This window comes from Drosophila santomea, chromosome 3R (assembly GCF_016746245.2).
Source record: "Drosophila santomea strain STO CAGO 1482 chromosome 3R, Prin_Dsan_1.1, whole genome shotgun sequence".
NCBI lineage: Eukaryota > Metazoa > Arthropoda > Insecta > Diptera > Drosophilidae > Drosophila > Drosophila santomea.
The window spans coordinates 5,598,425-5,619,479 of record NC_053019.2 but is presented as its reverse complement, the minus strand read 5'-3'; the positions used below and the strand labels follow the sequence as shown (position 1 = coordinate 5,619,479).

General features: G+C 42.6%; 3 protein-coding genes and 3 non-coding genes across 9 annotated transcripts; 2 read left to right on the top strand and 4 right to left on the bottom strand.

Moving 5' to 3' along the window:
• Positions 1–416: 416 nt before the first annotated feature.
• Positions 417–7,013, bottom strand: LOC120452688 (glutamate receptor ionotropic, kainate 3). 4 transcript variants are annotated; one of them, XM_039637038.2, is made up of 14 exons: positions 6,734–7,012; positions 6,357–6,520; positions 5,650–6,256; positions 5,311–5,468; positions 4,716–4,937; positions 4,450–4,656; positions 2,909–2,993; positions 2,392–2,668; positions 2,132–2,333; positions 1,836–2,058; positions 1,659–1,774; positions 1,451–1,600; positions 1,179–1,325; positions 420–870 (listed from the first exon to the last, which is right to left on the bottom strand). In XM_039637038.2, the coding sequence occupies exons 1-14, from the start codon at positions 6,825–6,827 to the stop codon at positions 670–672; spliced, it is 2,853 nt and encodes a 950-aa protein (XP_039492972.1). In that variant the 5' UTR covers positions 6,828–7,012; the 3' UTR covers positions 420–669. The 4 variants fall into 4 exon arrangements, 3 of the variants coding, with proteins under 3 accessions (XP_039492973.1, XP_039492972.1, XP_039492974.1); XM_039637039.2 differs by lacking the exon at positions 1,179–1,325 and having other exon boundaries at positions 417–870; positions 6,734–7,013; XM_039637040.2 differs by lacking the exon at positions 1,451–1,600 and having other exon boundaries at positions 428–870; positions 6,734–7,011.
• LOC120452689 (protein Turandot X) lies at positions 3,332–4,038 on the top strand. The gene has a single exon (XM_039637042.2). It carries the CDS (start codon positions 3,425–3,427, stop codon positions 3,875–3,877), a length of 453 nt encoding a protein of 150 aa, XP_039492976.1. The 5' UTR covers positions 3,332–3,424; the 3' UTR covers positions 3,878–4,038.
• A 4,305-nt stretch (positions 7,014–11,318) lies between the features above and the next one.
• LOC120453149 (BTB/POZ domain-containing protein KCTD12) lies at positions 11,319–14,184 on the top strand. Its single transcript, XM_039637705.2, has one exon. The coding sequence runs from the start codon at positions 11,533–11,535 to the stop codon at positions 12,217–12,219; it is 687 nt and encodes a 228-aa protein (XP_039493639.1). The 5' UTR covers positions 11,319–11,532; the 3' UTR covers positions 12,220–14,184.
• Positions 14,185–16,912: 2,728 nt separating this feature from the next.
• Trnat-cgu lies at positions 16,913–16,984 on the bottom strand. Its single transcript has one exon. It is a non-coding gene; the product is annotated as a tRNA-Thr (tRNA).
• Positions 16,985–17,446: 462 nt separating this feature from the next.
• Positions 17,447–17,518, bottom strand: Trnat-cgu. The gene has a single exon. It is a non-coding gene; the product is annotated as a tRNA-Thr (tRNA).
• A 426-nt stretch (positions 17,519–17,944) lies between these two features.
• On the bottom strand, positions 17,945–18,016 carry Trnat-cgu. The gene has a single exon. It is a non-coding gene; the product is annotated as a tRNA-Thr (tRNA).
• Positions 18,017–21,055: the final 3,039 nt, after the last annotated feature.

The window sequence follows — 21,055 nt, the reverse complement described above, 5'->3', positions numbered from 1 at the left end:
ATGTAAGTCTAAGAACAAATGGTTCTCACTTTTGGAATTGGTCGTGTCGCAATATTTGAGAAAGATACGACCAATGACTCAATCTGTAATAGTCTTTGGTACGACCGAAAATGTTTGAGTAGCGTTGAGTATTTTACGCGTATTTTACATATTTTCAAGCGACCTCTACATCTGACTAATAGAACCTGCGCAAGACCTAAGTTTACGTTGTAAGCCTTAGGAAATCAAAATCGTAAAAGCTTGGAAGCTGTGCTCAACAGTGCTGATATTTTATCTTTATACTAGTCGTTTTCCTTAGTGGGAAACTTTTTACAATATCCCATGTCGGGAAAAGTTAAGTTCGACATGTTTATACTCAAACAACTCTGCTACTTAATACCAACTCTCTGAAACAGAAGAGCCTTACAATATTTGATATTGATTAAGAGACGGTTTAAAATTGTTATCGATTCCAAGGAATCATTATTAGAACTTTTGAGTGGTACCGATTTTATTTAGATTCTCGGTCAAATATAGGCATCAAGTTTTATATAATACGCAGCGTAATTACTTAATCTTATTATCCCATCAAAACCTAATATTTCTCACAATAGTTTTTTTATTATTATAAATTTCCATGCATGCTATTTCACTGTGTGATACAAACGATACAATCGCCTGGTTAATTCACTATTTGGCATGGTTATGCTTGCCAGGTGTATCAGCTTCTGAGTTATCCTCGGGCAATGAATCCACTGACATGGAAGAGCCTTTTGACTTCGAGCTCGCATTGGATCGCGAGGAGTTCTTCGGATACTTCACCGCTTTGGTATTGCCGGAGCATTGTAATATGAAGCGGATCTCGTCCAGAAGTTCCGTCTTGAAGCTCACCTGCCGATACGAAAGTGCAGTTGTTGAGTAAACACTTCACTAATAGAAGGGCGAAACTGGCATGCAGATGAAATCTATCGTAAAGCATTCATGAACTAGGCATTGTAGTTTAGAACAAAATGACATATTAGGAAAATTGAAATATTTAAGACGACACAAATGAAAAGGTTGTGAATGTATTTATGGCTTCGAGCTGTCGTTCAGCAGAGCCGATGAATCGAGTCCGTTATTCAGATGAGGGCGACCCTTTCTCCGGCAGTTTTAGTCACGAACAGCAGGAAATATTTATAGGTCTCCATCCGCGTTACCTTGTTCTCCCGCGCACTCAAGTAGACGCTCACCACGCAGTTGACCAGGCCGTAAATACAGCCAAAACAGCTGCCCACAAACATGACCAGGTAGACGCCGCCCAAATTAGCGAATCCCAGCGAGGAGGCATCTGAGTCGGGGGCTTCCTGTGGGTTTTTCGGAGGATGTCGGAGATGTCAAAGTTTTAAAGTGTGTGTGCAATAAAGGCAGGCCAGCTAGTCGGATCGTGAGGCGGGGTATTCTCGAAGCTGGAATATTCCCTGGCGGATACCTGGTTCTCATCGCTGCGCTCCTTAACGCCCAGCACCATCTCGAGCAGGGAGACAAAGATGCCAAAGAAGGAGCCCACTCCCATCACCAGGAAAACACCGCCCAGGTTACTAATCTCCAGGGCCACGGCGCCAGAGTCCTCGTCCGAATCCTGCACACACCCACACATGGACGAGCTGCCAGAGATTGAGATTAGGCTGGTCACTTACCGAACATGCTCCCCCGCCGCGCTTCTCCTGCCACCACTTGGTCTTCATCTTGGTCAGCAGTCCCTGCTCCTGCATCTCCAGAACGGCCTGGCTCAACGTGTCCCTGTACGGCCAGTCTGAAAGCACAGATCTTGGTCAGCATGTGTCCCAATACCACGTGCACTCTCAGCTGTCTACTCTTTCGCATGGCTATGCCGTATCCCTTCTCGTCCAGCAATGCTCCCACCTGGGTGAGCGTGCATCGACGCTCTGTGATATACTCTATGGTGGTCGACTCCATGAGAAACGCGTAGTTGGAGTTCTCCACTCGATCAACTCCCTCCTGGTTGGTGTTGGTCATGTACTGCGGATTATCCCTCATGAACTCGTACATCCGCTGGTATGTAGGATAGTTTGATTCCTGGACAAAAGCACTCATACATGACATTGGATAAACAGATTGGATAGACAGATAGTCATAGTCATGACCTTACCTTAAAAAAGTTAAAAGTAGCTCCCCCAATTTTGGCCCCGTAGTTTACTCCGCCCTTGTTCTTTGATAAGTCATCCGCATCGTTAATTGGCGTTACTAAAGACTCCACAGTGAGAAAAGCCGCCAGATTAGCAGTGTAAGAGGAGACCAGAATCAATGTGAAGAACCACCAGGAAGCGGCCACGGCCCGAGTTGAGTAAGCCCTTAAAAACGATATTACCTTTAGCGCACTAACTTTAATATAAATATAATGGGGCTTACTTGGGAGCCAGTTCAGATCCCTGCTGAAGCAAAGCACCTATGGAGAACCACAGACAGTTGGCGAAACTAAACTGATTCTCCAATTCCGTTGGCTCCTCGATGCAGGGATACGGGTTGTCCCACTCCGCCGGAGAAAGACGTCCCAGCACGAACATGCTGATGGAAACGCCCATGTAGGCCAGACCCAACCAGAGCCAGACCTCTCCAGAAAACGGGGACATGAAGGAGAACAGCTTCGGTGGCTCCTTCATCGGTTTGCGAAAAAGGATGCCGATTCCTGGAATTGATTCGTGGTTTAAAATAATCAGCTAATCGGTAGTATTTAATATTTTCAATTTCATTGAAAATTGAAACTAGGCCCTTGATAAGGAGCAAGTCATTAAAAATATTTAAATAAAATGTAGAAAATATTTATAGAAATTGATGTAAAATTAAATTAATAAAGTTATAATTTATGAGGCATTTTGATTTTCATACTGTGTTTATTTACTTGCTGAATAAATTGTAATGCTCTTACCCAGACTCATAAAGGGTATGGTAAAGTCCACGCCACTCTCTCGTTCCGATGTCATGGTCAGATCCGTAATGCCCATGTCAGCGCGCTAATTAAATATGAAAGATTATTGTTTGGCCTCTCTGTAACCATGAACTCATGAATTTATTAATAGAAATGTGTATGCACATGTAAATATGGCGCATACGCACGATTGAGCTTTGTAATTGGACAATGTTTAAAATATGGGTTTGAATTTGCCAAGCGCGCAAATTTATTAAAGAATCATCTAATTACTATGCAATTTTAAATATAATTGCACGCCTTTAATCGGATCTATATTTTAGCTACTTTAGTATTGAAAGCGCATTAAATGTTCTAAGAAATTATACTTAAATGAGTTGTAATTATTAGGAATTGTTTGCGATTAACATGACGTTGAGTATAGGTGCAGGTTAGATTCTAGAAGTGATTTGATTGACTACTATAAATGCCTCTTACCACGAAATCAACTGTTAGTTTCTAAAAACCAATCAAACTATGCAGTTTTATATTAGCAGCCTGCTAATATGCGTATTATTAGGCATTGTTCGTTTCGCAAGTGCTTGCACATACAGTTCAAGCTATGAGGCCCATAGGAATAATTTGCTTAACATCTTTCACAATCCATTTGTGAATGACTCTATTAAGGAAAGAAATATTCCGGAGCTAATCGCTTTTTATCATCGCTATCCCACAGACGTTCCTCTATCCGACGCAGACAGGCAACAATTTGAAAGGTTTATTCATGACTACAGGGAGTACCGGAGAGTTTTGATTGATGGTGTTCCGCCCCAAGGAGGAACATTTGGAAACGTATTCGGACACTTCCTGGGCAGAGTCGGATCGCGGTATATTTCGTCTCTGTTTAATAAGAAAAGGGAGGAAGGCCTATCCACCCATGCCAAAAATTCCACTACACCGCCTTCAAGGATTCAAAACATAACTAAATAATCGTGATTTACAACAAATCGTGCCTCATTTACTTTCATGCTATTGATACGTTCTGGATCTTAGAGGTGTTGGAACTCTCATGGGAAAAGTCAGATGTAATTTGTTTATGGTTTGAAAAACTATAAGAATCGATCTATAAATAAACTAGTCAATACCACTCATGTTGTAATAGAATTTTAAACGTTTAGACGGTAAAAAGCCTATTTTGTTGCTTAAGGTATTTGTCTAGCTAAGTTACATGTAAGTATATCATTGAATGAAAGCTCACAAAGTTTGCTAATAAGCGGAATTAATATACTTATCATGGTGTCCAAATGCGAACAGCAGTATGTGGGAATATCAGATTAATCGCTTAACTATAAACCAAATTAATTTGAGGCAATTGAGGCCACAGGCACTCTGAAATAGACTGCCATTTATGACGGCATTAACGCTTACGTTAACGATGATGGCAGCATTTATGGCTATTCAATGCAAATCAATAACCACGCAGGACTCACATGAGATAAGCTAACTGATTTAAATGGCCGCAGAGAAACGGATGTGGACTAGATTTATGTGCCAAAACTCACACTGTCAATAATCTCACGCAACATGCCATTCCATTCGCCGGTTTTGGGATCGATTCCACCATACTTGTTGTCCTCCTGGAGGCGCCACGTGTAGGAGAAGCCCAGCTTCTTGGACAGCTCGTCAATTAGCTCGATGCCAAAGCCCTCGAACTGATCGTTGCCCTCCAGCTTCTCGGAGGTCTCCTTCAGCATGCCATAGGGTTCACTCTGAAGGAAAGTCAAGGTCAGCTTGGCCCCAGACCTTTATGCCCACGCCCACTACTCACAATGGCCGTGATGACGACAAAGCTTTTGTTCACCAGCGAACGCATATCCGGCTCCAAGGAGTGCGCCGGGGCAGGGCGGTTCTCCTGGAAGCCATCCTCGCTGCTCCATTGTCCGATTTTCTGCATCCCCGAAACGCCCAGCTCGATGACTTCCAGCTTGAAATCCGTGCGGAGTCCCTCGTAGTCAAACCGAATGGGTCCCGTGAGGCCATTCAGCGTTAGCTGCTGACCGAGACTCGTTGCATAAGTTATTCAGAATCAGAAAGTTTTCCGTACAGAGAAAAAAGTTCTCAGAAGAAGTGAAAATGTTGAAAATTTATAGGATTATAAGCCGTATTTTTGGGCAGAACATAATCGAGTTCTTGTAAACAAGTCAACACGTATTGAATAACAGTAGAAAACCGACGCGTTATAAGATATTATTATCAAAAATAGCCCAAACAACAAGCTAGAAATCTTATTCAAATGAAGTGAGTCAAGGAAAAAAGTTGATGCATTGCCACTTCTGTGATCATTTATGTATATTTAAAATGTCGTGCTTAGCTTTGTTTGATTGCTATGCCACTTCAAGTACCCCACTGTGCCCCAGACTCACCGACTTCATGTAGTTGACGAGAGTGTAGCCCTTGTCCCAGGCACTGTCATCGTTACAGCTGAGGGCCACGGGCCGGAAGTTCACATGCTTGTAGGTCTCGGCCAGAAGCTGGACGCCGTCGTAGACCAGGGCCATGCTGTTGGTCAGGGGGCAGGACACTGTGGAGGAGGAGTCATAAAGGCTAACGTCATTTATCATTTCCACCAGCGCTGGGGGCCATGAAAGTGCAATTCAATTATTTAAATTCAGCCAAGCGAATGGATTTCGGATTTGCATAAATTGTCTAGATCCCAGTGGCACGACACTTTCAGGTGGGGGTGACATTATTTTTTGATTTACCGTTTTGGAAGGGTTCCTCACTCTCGTAAAGTGCCTTGGCCACCTCCTGCACCTGTTCGCTATCCGGCGACACGACGCGCAGACCCGTGATGTTGGTGCCGGCGTGTTGGTATGGCTCCAGGTCCATGGTGTGCCAGTCCAGGTTGCCTATGATGTAGCGGTAGTCGCTGGTCACCAGACCCACCTGCTGGGCCTGCTTGAAAAACTCTGGCAGGGTGGCCATGGATCCGACCACCACGAACGAGAAGTCATCTGCATTGCGTATACGCCGCAGTACATTCCGGTAGTTCCCGTTCAGATCAAGCTCGTAGCGGCGGACCGTGACCGTGGGTCCAGCGGTGCCGTACATCTGCAGCAGTTCCCTCACGGTAGCCAAGTACTCGCCCGACTCGTAGATGATGGTGAAGCTCTCCCACCCCAAGGCCACCACCATGTCCCGCAGGGCCACGCCCAGCGTTGCTGGATGTGGGTGCAGATTGATGGTCGGCAGCTGGGCCCCAAAGTCCCAGCGCGTGTCCAAAAAGGGCAGCTCCTTGGCGTCGCAAATGCTCATCGCGTGACGGGCGGCCAGATTCGAGGTGGGTCCGAACACGGCTACCAGATTTTGCTGTGCATGAGTGGAAGAGTATGATTTCAATAACCGCAATATTTAAATATCCCTAGCTATTGCTTGGGCAAGTGTTTTTAGTGTTTTAGTTGAAGTATACCCTTAGCATTTTGCAGAGCTTCTTGGAGGTCTCGAAGGAGTTTCCTGGCTCAATGGAGACGGACACCCCGTGCAGCTCCAGATCCTCATTCTCCTCATTCGCCTTGCTGATCGCCAGATGGAAGATCTTCTCTAGATCCGGTTCGGTGTTCTCGTAGACGAGGCCTGCAGGCAAATAGTATTTCAGAGAGAGTGACACTCTTTTTCGCTCTTTGTTTTGCTTAGTGGGTTCTGTTTATATTTTTATTTCGCGAATTCGCCGAAGCCATCGGCCATCGGCCAACGGTCCGTATGCGGCATAAAAATACATGACACATTTGCATGCTGCGCTGCGAGTTCCTGCTTACGTAACTTAAGCGAAAAATGCACTTTACTTACCCACATTCGTCCTTTCTCCGTGGCATCCGAGAAAAACCAATAGCAGGCTCGTTAGGATGAAACCAAGTGGAAAACTTGCTTCTGCTGAAATCATGTTCCCGAACCGCGTCTCTCAAAGGGCTTTTACCGCGAATCGTAATCAAAAATTCATAAATATTTGCTGCGGTTGACGCGCAATGAATTCCGCAATTATTTCCAATTAATTGCGCGATTGTTCGTCGAACTAAGTTTGCACATTTCTGCTGGCTGTCCGCCGCCACCGGGAATGCAAATAGAAATGGCTAAGAGCACAAAAATACGGCCAACAGCAATCTGCTGTTGATGCTGCGGCAGCTGATAAATTCGCCTCGAGTATTTTTAACCACTCTTAGGTTTTTCTGAATGAAAGTGTTCGGGTGCCGGAATGTGTTTTTCCCCAACATTCTCTAATTAAATCCTACTTGGGTGAAGGATTTTGGGGCCAATTCAACCCTGAAATGGATCAGTACAAAGTGCCGGACTGTGCTGAAAGTTAAAAATAAATCCGCCGCAGTAACAAAACGTGCAAAGCATACAATTCCACGGCTAATGGAAGCGAGGAACTGGACCCTGAATGGCAGATATCCAACTGATTTGGGAAAAACAGAAATAAACAAGGCGAAAACGAAAAAACCCGAGTGCAGGGGTTGCCCAAAGGGGCCAAGAGATTGAAAACAGCTTTCCACCGAAATTGTTGTGGCTCCACGGACGTGCAACAAGCATCGATAAGTGCAGAAAAGAAATAAATCGAAACGAAGGGTCTGTCCCAATGGCTGTAAGCAAATTCATTGCATTTCACTTGGAAAGTTGGATGGTACTAGGGTGCCACGCCATTCCATCTGGCCAGGGACGTGCGACACACTTGTGGATTTTTTAAGGCCCAGCACGATTGAGGGACCAGGCTTTGAATAATCCATTTAGAGCATGCAAAGCAGGGTAACGTGGCTGGTCCCAGACATCTCATAGTTTTAATAATGATGGGGCTGAAATGTAAAAATTACTACAAAAAGCTGCAGTTGCATACACTGGCAGCTATGCCGGAAGGTTTTTGTGTTCCCCACTTTCGGGCATGTCCTTCACACACACAATGCCGTCAAAAGGACGAAGGCCAGGCGCTGTTGAAGGGGCGTGGTCGGGCATGTTCGCCAGCAGCAAACTGTTGCTGTCAGCTGTGAATAAAATAAACGTCTCCGTCAACAGAAGGCTCCTGCCGTGACTGCCGTGACTGCCGCCCAGGATGCATTTATCCTCGAGCTGCAGATTTAAAATTAACAACCTTTCGTTTTGTCTTCAAGTTGCTAGAAATTCCCGATCGCGGAACAACTTAAACTTATTTTCTGAAGTCGAAATGGCTAAGTATCGTTCCTTATTGTGAGACCTGGATTTATAAAGATTATATATTTTATTGAAATGCCCTTAATAAGATTATTTCATCGCTGGAAAACAAAATTTTAAATATTGATGGAAATAAAGTGATTATAGCTTATATGTTATTTTTAAGATGTTCGGGAAAGTGTCATTTTAGAATTTTGACAATATTTTATACGTGCTCATTTTGTGCATCAACTATCAAACAATATATGAAAATAATGAAATAGTTAATGCAATAAATACCATTCGATGTTATTTTAAGGGTATTCTAAGACCCCTTTTCTCCTACATTTCTCTGCTGCTGGTATTTTGCCACTGGCGTGGTGTTAAATTGCCCAGCAGCGAAGCGCGTGCATGTGCACTTACATAATCGTGTGCCGGCGTCAATGTATCTTGAGGATACGCATTCTGGCACTCACCGCGTGCCTGGTCCTGCATTTTAAGCTAGGAATGGAGAACTGCTGGCATTATGCACACGGTCACTGCGTGCATTTGCATAAGTGTCCGCGTTGAGTTCTCTAGTGGCAATTAGTGAGAGTCTCTAGCTTACAATCTGAACGACGAAAGTGGATCGATTATGTTTAAAAGAATTAAGAAAGTCTTTTGTGTCAAGAAGTTTTATGTGAGATATTTTTGGAATTGAAGGTGGGTGGGACGCAGCCTGCGTATTTAGAATCTGCATGGTTACTCTCCACTTACATGAATTAATTTTTTATTTATTGCCTACTTCCATTTAACTGCTGTAATATAATCTATTTGATTATGTTCATTATCTGCTTTGGTGAAGTGCATTCCTTTTCCATAACTTGCTTGAATACTTTATTTTCCATCCATATAAGCTGATAATAGCAATTGATTTGGATCTCCTTGACATATGTATCAGATTATGGCCTTTTTCCCAATACGATTATTGGCTCAAACTCATATTTTTCGAATGGATTGGGGTGTGAAATATTTTGACTGCTGTTGATTGCAGCTTATTGCTGATTCCACATCATTTGTTTTGCATTCTGGGGCACGCCAACTTTGTTTGGTCTGTCAATGCCAGAGTGGCAAAAATATCCAGAGAAATCAAATGCACAATTGCACTGGAATCTTGATTGACACAAGGCAGCCTTGGAGTGCCAGAGTTTATTTTGGGAGCCTAAAATGGTTGCGGCAAGGTTTCAACAGCAGATCGTCGAGTGTGCACCCCAAAAAGGACAATGGCTGAGGGCTTCTTTTTAGGCGTTATCGCCAAGGTGGCTAACCCAACACCTAACCCATTAGAGCCCATTTTGTCGCCCTGCGGAACTGACAGCCCGAAAGGTAAACAGGCAAACAAACCAGAAATAGCATGCAAACTGGGCGACAATTTGGCGCGTTGTCAAAACAAAGTGCTCCAGCACAAACACACAGATACACTCAGCACACTCAGTCGCACACAGATACAAAGCGGCACAGATGCAAAGCGCTTGTGAGTATATATGAACGTGCGAAGGCAGCCAGACAAAATCAATTTGAATCGCGCCAGTCAGCCAGACATACAAGGAGCATTCAAGGCTTGGACAGAAACGAAACGGAAGCGCGCAATCCTCAAGAGAGTAAAGCCATCGCCCACTCACACCCGCACACTCACGTTCAAAGTGACACAAACGCAAGCACACACACACACACACATGCAGGCAGCGCGTAATGGCGCGCAAAATGTTGCGCCACCTTAATGCGTGCCCAAAACCGCAATTCATGGCCGCAGATTCCTTGAAGGGGAGGGGAAAAAGGCGGACGGCTGATAAGAAGCAGCGGTATTAGCCGCATTCTAAGAGGGAACGGTGGAGGGAGTGAGAGTGAGAGCGAGAGCGAGAAACAACGTCAGCCGCAACCGGAAGCGGAAATGAGCGGAGCAAGCGAACGGCGGCAAACTAAAGGGGTTCTCGACTGGTTGAACGTTTTAAAAGCCAACCCCAAACTCACGACATTAGTGTTTTCATTGCAATTAGCAGCAGACTTGGCGAGAGCTCCGGGAGAAACTTTTTTTAATTACTTATTTACTTATTTTCCTAACAAATATTATAAGATACCCCGATACTGAGCTCTAAATTGATTAGGCTCTCAGAGTATCAGCTAGGGTAATAAAATAAGTGTACTAAACAATCCTATTGGTACCCATAGTTTTAAAAATAAATAATACCAGAATGCTGAAATACGTTAAAGCTAGTTCTTTCATAGCCCATGTCTGTGTGTATCTCCAGCTCCTCTCGGCCGGATCAAAGGGCTAACGCAGTAGGGGGTGCACATTTACTCTTATAGGAGGGTAGGCCAGAGACTGCGTATTGGTTACGGCTCGCTGTTGTTGATTCACTTGCAGCGAGTGGCACGCATGTCCTGGCAAACAAAGGACGTTTCGTGGAATGTTAACAGCAAACAGGTGAGCTGCTAACAGGCCACCAAGCAGTCTGGCGCTGATGTGGCCCAAACCGAGGGCAGAGTGGCCCATTGGCACGAGGCCAAAACAGGCTGGCTGGCCAAGGCAACCCAACCAGTTGCATGGCCTGCTGTGGCATGTTAATGTCAGTGTCACGGTGTCAAATTGTCAGCGGCCTGTTGCCACTCGGGGCAGCCCTTCCCTTCCCTTTCTCGCTTTCTCCCACCCACCCACACACTCATACATTGTGAAAAAATCAACCAGGATAGTTGGCATGCCGTGGCACAAAGTATGTGCGACGCCCTGAAGTATGCCATGTGCCATAATTTGCTATGACATGGCGACGAACTTTGCCCCGAAAAGGGGAACCCACCTTACGCCAGCTGAATGCTAATGCTAAATCGCCTTTTCGAACGCACAATTTAGGCAGCAGCATCTCTGGCATTAAACAACAGAGTAATCCAGCATATTGGCCATTAAGCATACGCACTGCGGACCCTCGTCAAATTAATAACATGCGGGCGGCAAAAGTCGGCAAAAGATGGCGGGCAACCTTTCGAGCAGCTATATACATATGCCAGAAGTATCCGTGCACATTTTAGAAATTTAACCACTTGTTAAACAATAATATCGGATATCAAAACACGGCCAGCGAGTGCGCAGGCCAGAGGAACTGAGAGTGGCACACTTCCCCAGAGAAATCCAGAGAGAAATGTCTCCTCTTCCCCAATGCATACACACAAATGTACACCAACGAGCGAGTGAAAAGCGTTCTGGGTTCAGCCAGGCCAGAAGCCCCGTCAGTTCGACACGAGACCTGAACGAGTGCGGACGCGTTTGGCGGACAGAAGGCGAAAGGAAACAGAAAGCAACAGCAGCCAGTTCCACTAAAGCTGTAAACAAACCCATATAGTGGCCCACGTTCGCGAGTGTCCATATGTGTGATTAGATTTGTTGGATATAATCCAATCCAATCCGATCCTTGAACGGCATCCTAAAGGCCATCATGCCCGAAATCATCGAGCTGAACGTCGGCGGCGTGAGCTACACGACCACATTGGCCACACTGCAGCAGGATAAAAGCACGCTGCTGGCGGAGCTCTTCGGCGAGGGTCGCGATGCGCTGGCCAAGGACAGCAAGGGTCGCTACTTCCTGGACCGCGACGGCGTCCTCTTCCGCTACATCCTGGACTTCCTGCGCGACAAGGCGCTTCACCTTCCCGAGGGATTCCGCGAGCGTCAGCGGCTGCTCCGGGAGGCGGAGCACTTTAAGCTGACCGCTATGCTCGAGTGCATCCGCAGTGAGCGGGACGCCCGACCGCCGGGGTGCATCACCATCGGCTACCGCGGCAGCTTCCAGTTCGGCAAGGACGGACTGGCCGACGTCAAGTTCCGGAAGCTGTCGCGCATCCTGGTCTGCGGCCGAGTGGCCCAGTGCCGAGAGGTGTTCGGCGATACGCTGAACGAGTCGCGGGATCCGGATCATGGCGGCACGGATCGCTACACCTCGCGGTTCTTCCTGAAGCACTGCTACATCGAGCAGGCCTTCGATAATCTACACGACCACGGATACCGTATGGCCGGAAGCTGCGGATCCGGAACCGCCGGCTCGGCAGCGGAACCCAAGCCGGGCGTGGACACTGAGGAAAATCGCTGGAACCACTACAATGAGTTCGTCTTCATCCGGGACTAGGAAGCTAACGGAGGCACCCCAGAACACCCCACCCAATCCAGCTCTGTATCGTTATTATTTCTTTGTGCGTGATTTGTTTGGAAATAGAATTTCGATAACCAGACCCATCATAATGGAAAGGATCAGGAGGAGGACGCACATATTTCAATGGCTTCAGTTTCAACCCACCTATTGATATACAAATGGGAACATTTCGAATGTACAATTGAACTAACAATCCACACTTAAGTCTAGAAGATTATTAACTGAATACTAAACGTGTTTCCTTGTATTGCCTTGATTATTTACAACTTTGCTTACGCGTTCATCTTAAATCAGGGTGGGCCCCATTAAATTCGATAAACGAGCTGGTCTGCTCCAGACTCTTTGATGAATGAAAAGCGATTCGGATTTACTGGCTGACAAGAAGTGAAAACAATTCGGCAAGTGCAGATAACAAAGCAAAGCGAACGTTTTATTAGCCCCAACTTTTGTTGATCCAATGCAGTATAAACAAGACGAGAAGAAAACATTAAACAGATTAGCATCAATGAAACAAACTCAAACGGGGGAGGAACTCACCACATGGATAACGGATAACGTATTTGTGGTAATTCAATCACACTGAACAATTTGAAATACGGGTTACTTTTTGAAACAAACTAACGAATTATTGTAGCAACAGATACCACAAGCAACCAAAATATAAAGTTTTATTAGTCTAATAAAAGTCGAAACTTGAACTAAAGAATATACACATAGCGAAATAGGACAACGGCGAACGACACGACATGTGGCCCCAAAAATACTCTGGTCCAAGCCCTAGAGCAGCCTGTAATCCATAAAACTCAAACACGAATCGATATTTGAAGTACATTTACTATACAAACCAAAGAACGGCTGTCATAAGATACGCCCTTTTTGCCATAACTCTTAAATCGTTTCCGATTCAAAGCAATGACACCGGATTTGCTGGCAACACTTGGCTTGGCTACTTTGGGTGCTGCAGCAACAATTGAAAACGATTTAATAGTGCGTTTTAGAAAACAGCTGAGCCCCTCGTACAATAGCACTTTCACACCCTTGATCTTTGATTATGGGTGGTACCCATCATTTGTCGAAGCCAAATGAGAATAGTTATTCGATTATGAATTATTAGTCAGCTGCAATGAAAAATGCCAAATACCAAATGGTCACAAGGACTTCCAGAATTACTATGGGAATACGACACGTACGAAACTAAATTTGCTGAACTTTAGAAAGGCTCTGTTACTATTGGTTTTATCATCATTGGGAGCGAATCTATGAAAATGTTTTTTCGCTGACATATCTCGCATCGCAGTTTCGACATTTCCGCAGGTTTATTGTTGAACTCGCCTCATGAAATTTCACTTGAAATTTATGGATCGAAGCGCTTGGGCGGAAAAATGAATTGGAAATGCCGATGCGCAACATTGAAACAAAACACTCATGAAATTTACGAACAATTTGTAAAAAACAATACAAAATAAATTCTATAAATCGTGTGTAAAGAGGCAAGCAGCATATGTATGTTATCATCAGCAATAGTGTGCATTAAAAACTATTAAGCCCCATTATATACTGACCCCGACTCGGTGTGAGTTGACGGCTCTTACACAGATAATATGAATCGATATATACAAATATCTATATATACCTAATTATATATTAAAAAAATTGTCGATATTGAAAGTATCTTATAAATGTTTAGTATTATATGTAATTGAATCCAGATTGAACGGACAGGGCGCCGGATATGAATTGTATCATTAATAAAATAAAACTGAAACTAATTCAAATTAACTAAAACAAAATGTAAAATGTACTTAGAAAAGCGAGAAGTAAAACTGCTAAAATAGCCAATCAGTCTGCGCCTAAGCAAGCATATGTATGTAAAGAGGTATAACTTGCAAAAAGCGAAAAGCAAACAATAAATTAAAGAAACCATAAATAAAGGGATACTTTTTTTTGGGCGCAGGTGGTTCTTAGCGCATATGTATGTATATGTACGAGTATATGTATATTCGGGACTTAAATCCGTTGTGTGGCTTATTCCCAGCTAATTAATTGGCTGTGGCCTACAAAATTTGTGCTGCATTATTAAATTCAATAAATAAATTACGAGGCAGCCAAGTTCGCTGACATTGATAGCGACATATAAAATTTATGGACTGCCAGCTTCCAACTGGCGGTAGCTCATTAAAATTGACAGCTAAACAAATAAAAACAAAATGCAAACACAATCATAAAGAAAGAAATCAAATATTCATTGAAAATAAAACAAACAACCCAGTCGAGCCAACAAAAATAAGAGGACAAACAATGGCAAACAGAACTTTTGCGGGGAAAAACGGCGCAAGCATCAGCCTCAAAAAGTGGGCTCAAACAAAAGTCTATATAAATAGCTGAAAGTCGGGAGATGAATGAAGGCGACCATTAAAGCGGCAGCAACAATTCCTCATTTGTTTAAATTCAAAGCAGGCAACAGTAATTTTACTGGGCTGAAAGGTCCTCGCGGAAGAAACAAAAACCAAAACGGGGCTCTGAGAAATGGGGAAATTAGAAGGGAAAATGCTTTCCTCCTTTTCGCGATTTTCCTCTTTGTCTCTGGGTGTGTGTGTTGAAGTGTGTGCTTCGGGAGCAGAAAGGTATACCAATAAAAGCGGCACGAAAGTTGCCGCCAATCGGAAATGCACTGCATAAAAGGATACCCAGAATACGGACTGAAGATCCAAGATGAGCTGATGTGCCACCTGCATACTAAGCATTACGCAGGATTTCTTTATGACCCGCTCTATGAAAGTGTTTGTGTGTGTGTGGAAAGGACGTGGGGCTGACTCTTATTCACTGTGCGAACTCAAGATGTACACAATATGCAAATTGGGAGTCCAGAATGAGGTAAAATATCAGGCAGCTCCAAGCTGAATTTTGGTATCTGCTGTGCACATATAAATTACAGAGCAAATACTTGGCCTTGCTTACTCCTGAATACACTATGAGAAATCTATACTAAAAATTACGAAAGCTTATTTGTGAAGATTATTAATAGTCTTTCACATTCATTTATTCATTTCATATATTCATAGATATTATATATAAATTTATATATATAGATATGAAATCTACAAATAATTTAACCCATAGTGCTCGTAACACTGACTACCTGTAACACTACTTTCAACGAATCATTCAAACTACATTTTCAGCATTACTATACTATACAATTACTTTAGCAGAGTCTATTCGCTGTTGTTATTAAAGAAACAAGTAATCAAAATATATAATAGGGAACGTTTGAAATTTTATCCGAAAGCCACAGAAAGCTGAGTGGAAAAGGCGGCGGATGTGTTGTCAATTTCAGAGCCTGGGAAATGAAATGATGCCTTTTTGTCTCTTACGGTAAATTGCCTTGATTTGATTTGGCCGTAGCCAAGTTGCGTCGTTGATTAACATTTTCGCTCTTCTCAGCCGATGGCAGCAACAAAGTCGGGCACCCTGTCATCTTCAATTAGTCCCGAAACGAAGAAGGAAAGCGGTCCCTCGACCATCCTTTCGCAGCTGGAGGCGGTACAACAAAAGTGTCATCTGCTTGCTTTATTTATTCATAAATATAAATTTAGCATAGGTCGCGGTGAGATTACTTAAAGCTGTCCTCAATAAAGCAGAATCCCTTAAGGTGTGCCAAAGTTTGGAGCCTTTTAGGCTCAGCGTTCTTCGTGACTGCCTTTATTGCCAAGCCAAATGGAAAGTGCGGCGTACTTTGGTGCCAAATTTACACATTAATTACCAATGCGCAGGTTGTGAAACGTGAGTCTTATACCCTTCAATAAAATGTTAAGCAGGTTAAGAGGGCGCGACGACATTTTGTTTCCCAGAGGAATATTACGGAAAGTTTTCCATTAAACAAGTAAAAGTGAACTAATATTATTCCAATATCTGGTAGTTTACCCTTAAAAAGATAACTATACTCCTATAATAATTCAAACCAACTCAGTTCAGATAAATTCATTAAGCAAAGCATTGTTTCTTATTTCACTAAATCTTGAATTATCTGGTATTTTATGATTAAAGATAACTTTGTTCATAGGCTCAAAGTAAGCAGCTCATAATTAGTGGAGATTATTAAATCATTCTATCTATGGTTGGAACCTTCATCGTGATAAGCGCAGCTTAGATAGGCGTGATTATGGTCAAGAGATGTGTATGTTGGCAGCAAAGTTTGCGATTTGTTTAATTTTATGTTTATTTCCACATTCAATGTCGTTGCAAACATTTTCGCGAATATCGTTCAAACACAAACAAAGAAGTACATAAGCTCAGCAGGTATATATGTACATGTGTATGTAATCATTGCACGTCCACACATGGTCCACAGCAAAGCCTCCTACGCAGATACATATGTACTTGGCCATAATGACTGCTCATTCACTATACAGACCCCGAAACCCTATTTACAACTCGTATTACCGTTAGTTTTAAAGGCCCAATCGTGCAAGTGAAATGTGTGTATAAGTACGACAGTCATAAAATAACACATGGGCCGAGAGAAGCCGGATAACTCTGATGAAGTTTTCTCCTGTAAGAGTCAAGTGAAATGCTGACAACTTTGATGGAAACACAGTTATATAATTAGAAGAAGTGCATAATACTGGATCTGGCAAAAATTGAACAAAAAAGTTAAATTGTCTGAAGCTGCCTCCTGTGAGGGTTGAACTCACGGCCTTTGGTTTACGAGACCAACGCTCTACCACTGAGCTAAAGAGGCGCTGGGCAAAGCGCCGCCAAATGACTTATACAAGCTAACGCTGTGCTGAGAGTGGTGAAAAATTTGATAACGAAAACGCGAGAGATAGAGAAAGCATGAGGGTTGTTCGAACTAAAGGCGAACAGATCGAGACGCTATTCAAATTTTGTTCTTAAAAGAGCATGTTGTACAAATAATTTAATGGTCATATAAATAACAACAAAACATTTTATTATTTTACATGTTGTATTTATTTTACACTAATGTTTTATATCCAATTTTACGCGTTCTAGGGAATGTTTGCCTAGATATGTGTCCTAGGTATGTACATAAAGGGAAACTTACGCTTAAAATAATGTCAACAAATCAGTACTTAAAGAAACAAGTTTTTTTAGAGCATTAGAACATTTTGTTCAATATTATTTAACTTGTTTAAAAAAAAAATTTAATTAAGGGCAAGTCCAAAAAATGTATTTCCTAAACTGCCTCCTGTGAGGGTTGAACTCACGGCCTTTGGTTTACGAGACCAACGCTCTACCACTGAGCTAAAGAGGCGATGTGGTGATCGCTGCCAAATACGCTATGGGAAATAACCCTGTGAGTGGTGCAAAGAGAGTAACAATAAAGGCGGTTAGAATTATGAGCAGCGGATCAAGATCAAGTGTAATTTGCTTCTCTTCTAAGGTTCCATATTGCTTAATAAAACGTATTTTGTAGTGTGTATTACTATATCGTTTACTGTATATATGTTATGCGATCGCAAAGATAGAATTTCGAAACAAAATATATGTAACTTTATCAAAATCATGGTATTCAATTTCACTAGAATTTGTCTTAAGTATTACCATGTTTCAACTATAGGTCTAAGTTAAACAATGCTAAAAAGACCATTTTGTTTTTTGTTACTTAAAAACGTGAACATTTTTTTAACATTTGTTATAAGCTGTAAAGCTGTAATTAAAAAAGGATTACACCACCAATTGCCTCCTGTGAGGGTTGAACTCACGGCCTTTGGTTTACGAGACCAACGCTCTACCACTGAGCTAAAGAGGCTACGTTCTTGCGGCTGCCAAAAGGTATATTCAAAACCAACGCTGACAAAGAGCTAGAGGGAGCGGTAGAACACGCAGGATGCGCACGCGCAATGAGAACATACTGAACTGTAAAATACTATGAATCGAAATTAAACAATATTATTGCAAATATTATAAATATAAAGTTATATTACACCAGTAGTTAAACAACATGGAATTTTTCTAGAAATAAATAATCAAACATATATGCGAATGTTATCTATGTTAAGATAAGATAAGCATCTATTTAGCTAACTATTATTGCTTTCCGCAAAAACACGTAGATAAGGGCTATTAACTAATAGGCCACCTATTTTGTAATTGCAATATGCATTAGACAGTTAATGTGTGGCCATCCATCATGATGCCCGACCACATGCTGTCTCTGCTTGCAGTGTCTCCTGCTGTTGACCAAGGCTCACAGAAACATCACTCATTGTCAGAAGGACATACACACATTCTGCATTATGTGTGTGCCACAAAGCGGAAATGCTTTGTGGCAGCTCCAAATGAAAGTATTTCCCTTTTTGCAGCCCCCAACATAAATTCAAATTTCACCCGACCTCATCGGACAAAATACAAGCCATTTTCTGTCGTCCGGCCTTGGCTTTGTTTCAACTTGAGCAGCCAATGACAAATTCACTTGTCACACAACACAATTGCGGTGAGTGATGGCGCCTTTTCCCAGCCCTAGGTGGATGGGATGGCAGTGAAAAACGCCAATAGATGTCTGCGATATGAGAGTGACAATTCTATTAGTAACGAATCGAATAGTCCAAGCCACAGCCACAAATAGGGCGGAAGAAATAATTCAAAAAGAAAATAATTCAAATAGGAAATTATTATTTTATTCTGTACTTACCCATTTGTGAAAATTATAACAAGAACTACTTTCAATTGCATTATTAATCTACTATTTACATTAAAAGTTTTTTAAGTATCTAACGCACAAATTCTGAGTATTTCAAAGAATTTGTCGCAAAGAAAAATGTATAAACAATATATACAAGATATTTTTTTTGTGGTGTAAAGTCAGAACTTGGGCAAGGTCAAAATAAGTGGCGGTGGGGCACGCAAACGAGCCATAAACACCCGACCTAACTAGAGTACATAAAGAAGGGGTCCTGAAACACCATGTCATGGTATAACAATCCTGGGCGTATACAATAATAAAACCGCAATATGGTACAGGTAATTCTCGTTCGGGGAACAATTCATCACAGTGTCGATAAGCGTTGCTTGATAAAAACTATTCATGTATTTTCGACTAGCTTAGAGTCACGGTCTTTAACCCGCATAAACTCCCCTTGGAGCTCTGCTCTCGCTGGCTAAGTGATTTACGCAACGGCGTTGGGCAAATTAATTGCCACTAATCAAGTGATTTGAATTTTTCATGCACGTTCCTCGTAAGAGGGGTTAATTCGTTTTCTTCCTGAAGTTCCCATTAGGAGGCAGCATAAAACAATTTATGGTATTTTATAGCAACACTAATTGCACGCAAGTGCGAGCCTTGATTAATTGCTGTCAAAACGGGAATTAGGAAGAGGACTGCCACATGTTTATTGATTTTCAGTCCGTGCAAGCAGACTTATGTGTATACATCTGTGATAAATGTAGCTAAACAGAAACCGGCAGAATTTATTACCAAACTCACATTGAAAAACAGAAGGCGAAAATTAAGGAAAATGGTCCATGCAGCACGCCCAAAATCGTTGGGCCAAGAAGCTAATTTATAGCAAGCTGCCCGACGAGTTGTGACCTTTGGCATATGCTTTAAGAAATAACCGACCGCCCCCAACTACTGGGTAAAATGTTCAGAAGGCTGTGGGTTTGCATCTTCATTTCGGGTTTGATTTTTTGAGATCTGGCCAAACTGTCGAAATTCCTCAAGCAGCAATACCCATTCCTGATTAAAATATTTGCGGTTTGTGAGCAGTTACGATTGGTTAGGCAGAGTGTAAAACAAGGTTCTTGAATCTGTCAAGAGTTCGTCTTAATTTGGGGTAACCTTTACTATTTTAAAAGCTCTATTAACTGCAATAGCTTCCAGATGGTTAACTTTAAATTAAACGACTTTCAACAGCTAATACAATTTTCTGGTCGCACGTAATATATATTTATTTATGGCTGGCAGTAAATCCGACTGCGAAAATAATCAAAAGTCATCTGAAACAAATTAAACGCCCTCTCCACAGGCTCCCGCAGAAAAGAGATAGCATTATGGACTAGACTCCTCGATGGCCAGCTTACTTAATGAGGCACGAAAAACAATTTTAGAAAAGCTGCGGAAACTGGACGAGCCAAATTACCATAAAGAATGCATGAAATTTGCAATTAATAGACCAAACAGTAGGGGCAAAGAAGGCGTAATTAATTGAAGTAAAAATAAACAAGAAGCGGAAATGAAAGACAGAGGCACTGGTCAGTGCTTTAGGCCCTTGTAGTTCCTCTTTTGCTTTTGGCATTGGATCTGGATCCATTTTTTCCCCAAAGTGCCAATTGTAGAACAAAGTCGCCTGCCACTCTGTCAGTCAGTCAGCTAGTCAATCAGTCAGCACGCTCTCCACATTCACACATATTTGAATAATGAAATTACCTGCGATGCTTTCCGTAGTTTTTGTCTTTTGTGTGGCGGAATAAAAAAGTACAAAAAGCGCAAAACAAGCGAACAAACACCAACACAGCACTTGAAGCGGCAGGACATGGTCGGTGTGTTATGAGCGCGCACTATCATCCACATCTACATCCACAACCACATCACCACACACCCCTCAGCCATTGTGGTTTTGCTTTGTCCATCGAATGGCAATGGCTTTGTGCTGTGTCACTGAGTGTGCGATGGTGTAGGTGTGTGTGCGGCACTTGTAACTTTTTAGTTTTCCAATGGACGGAACAAAGGGCTGCTAAGCTAGCTCGCCAGCTCAATCTACAAACTAATTTCCTTTGATACACAGCATTCAATTTTATCCTTACAAATTGGCGAAATTCGGCAGAGCATATAACTATAAAAAAAACTACA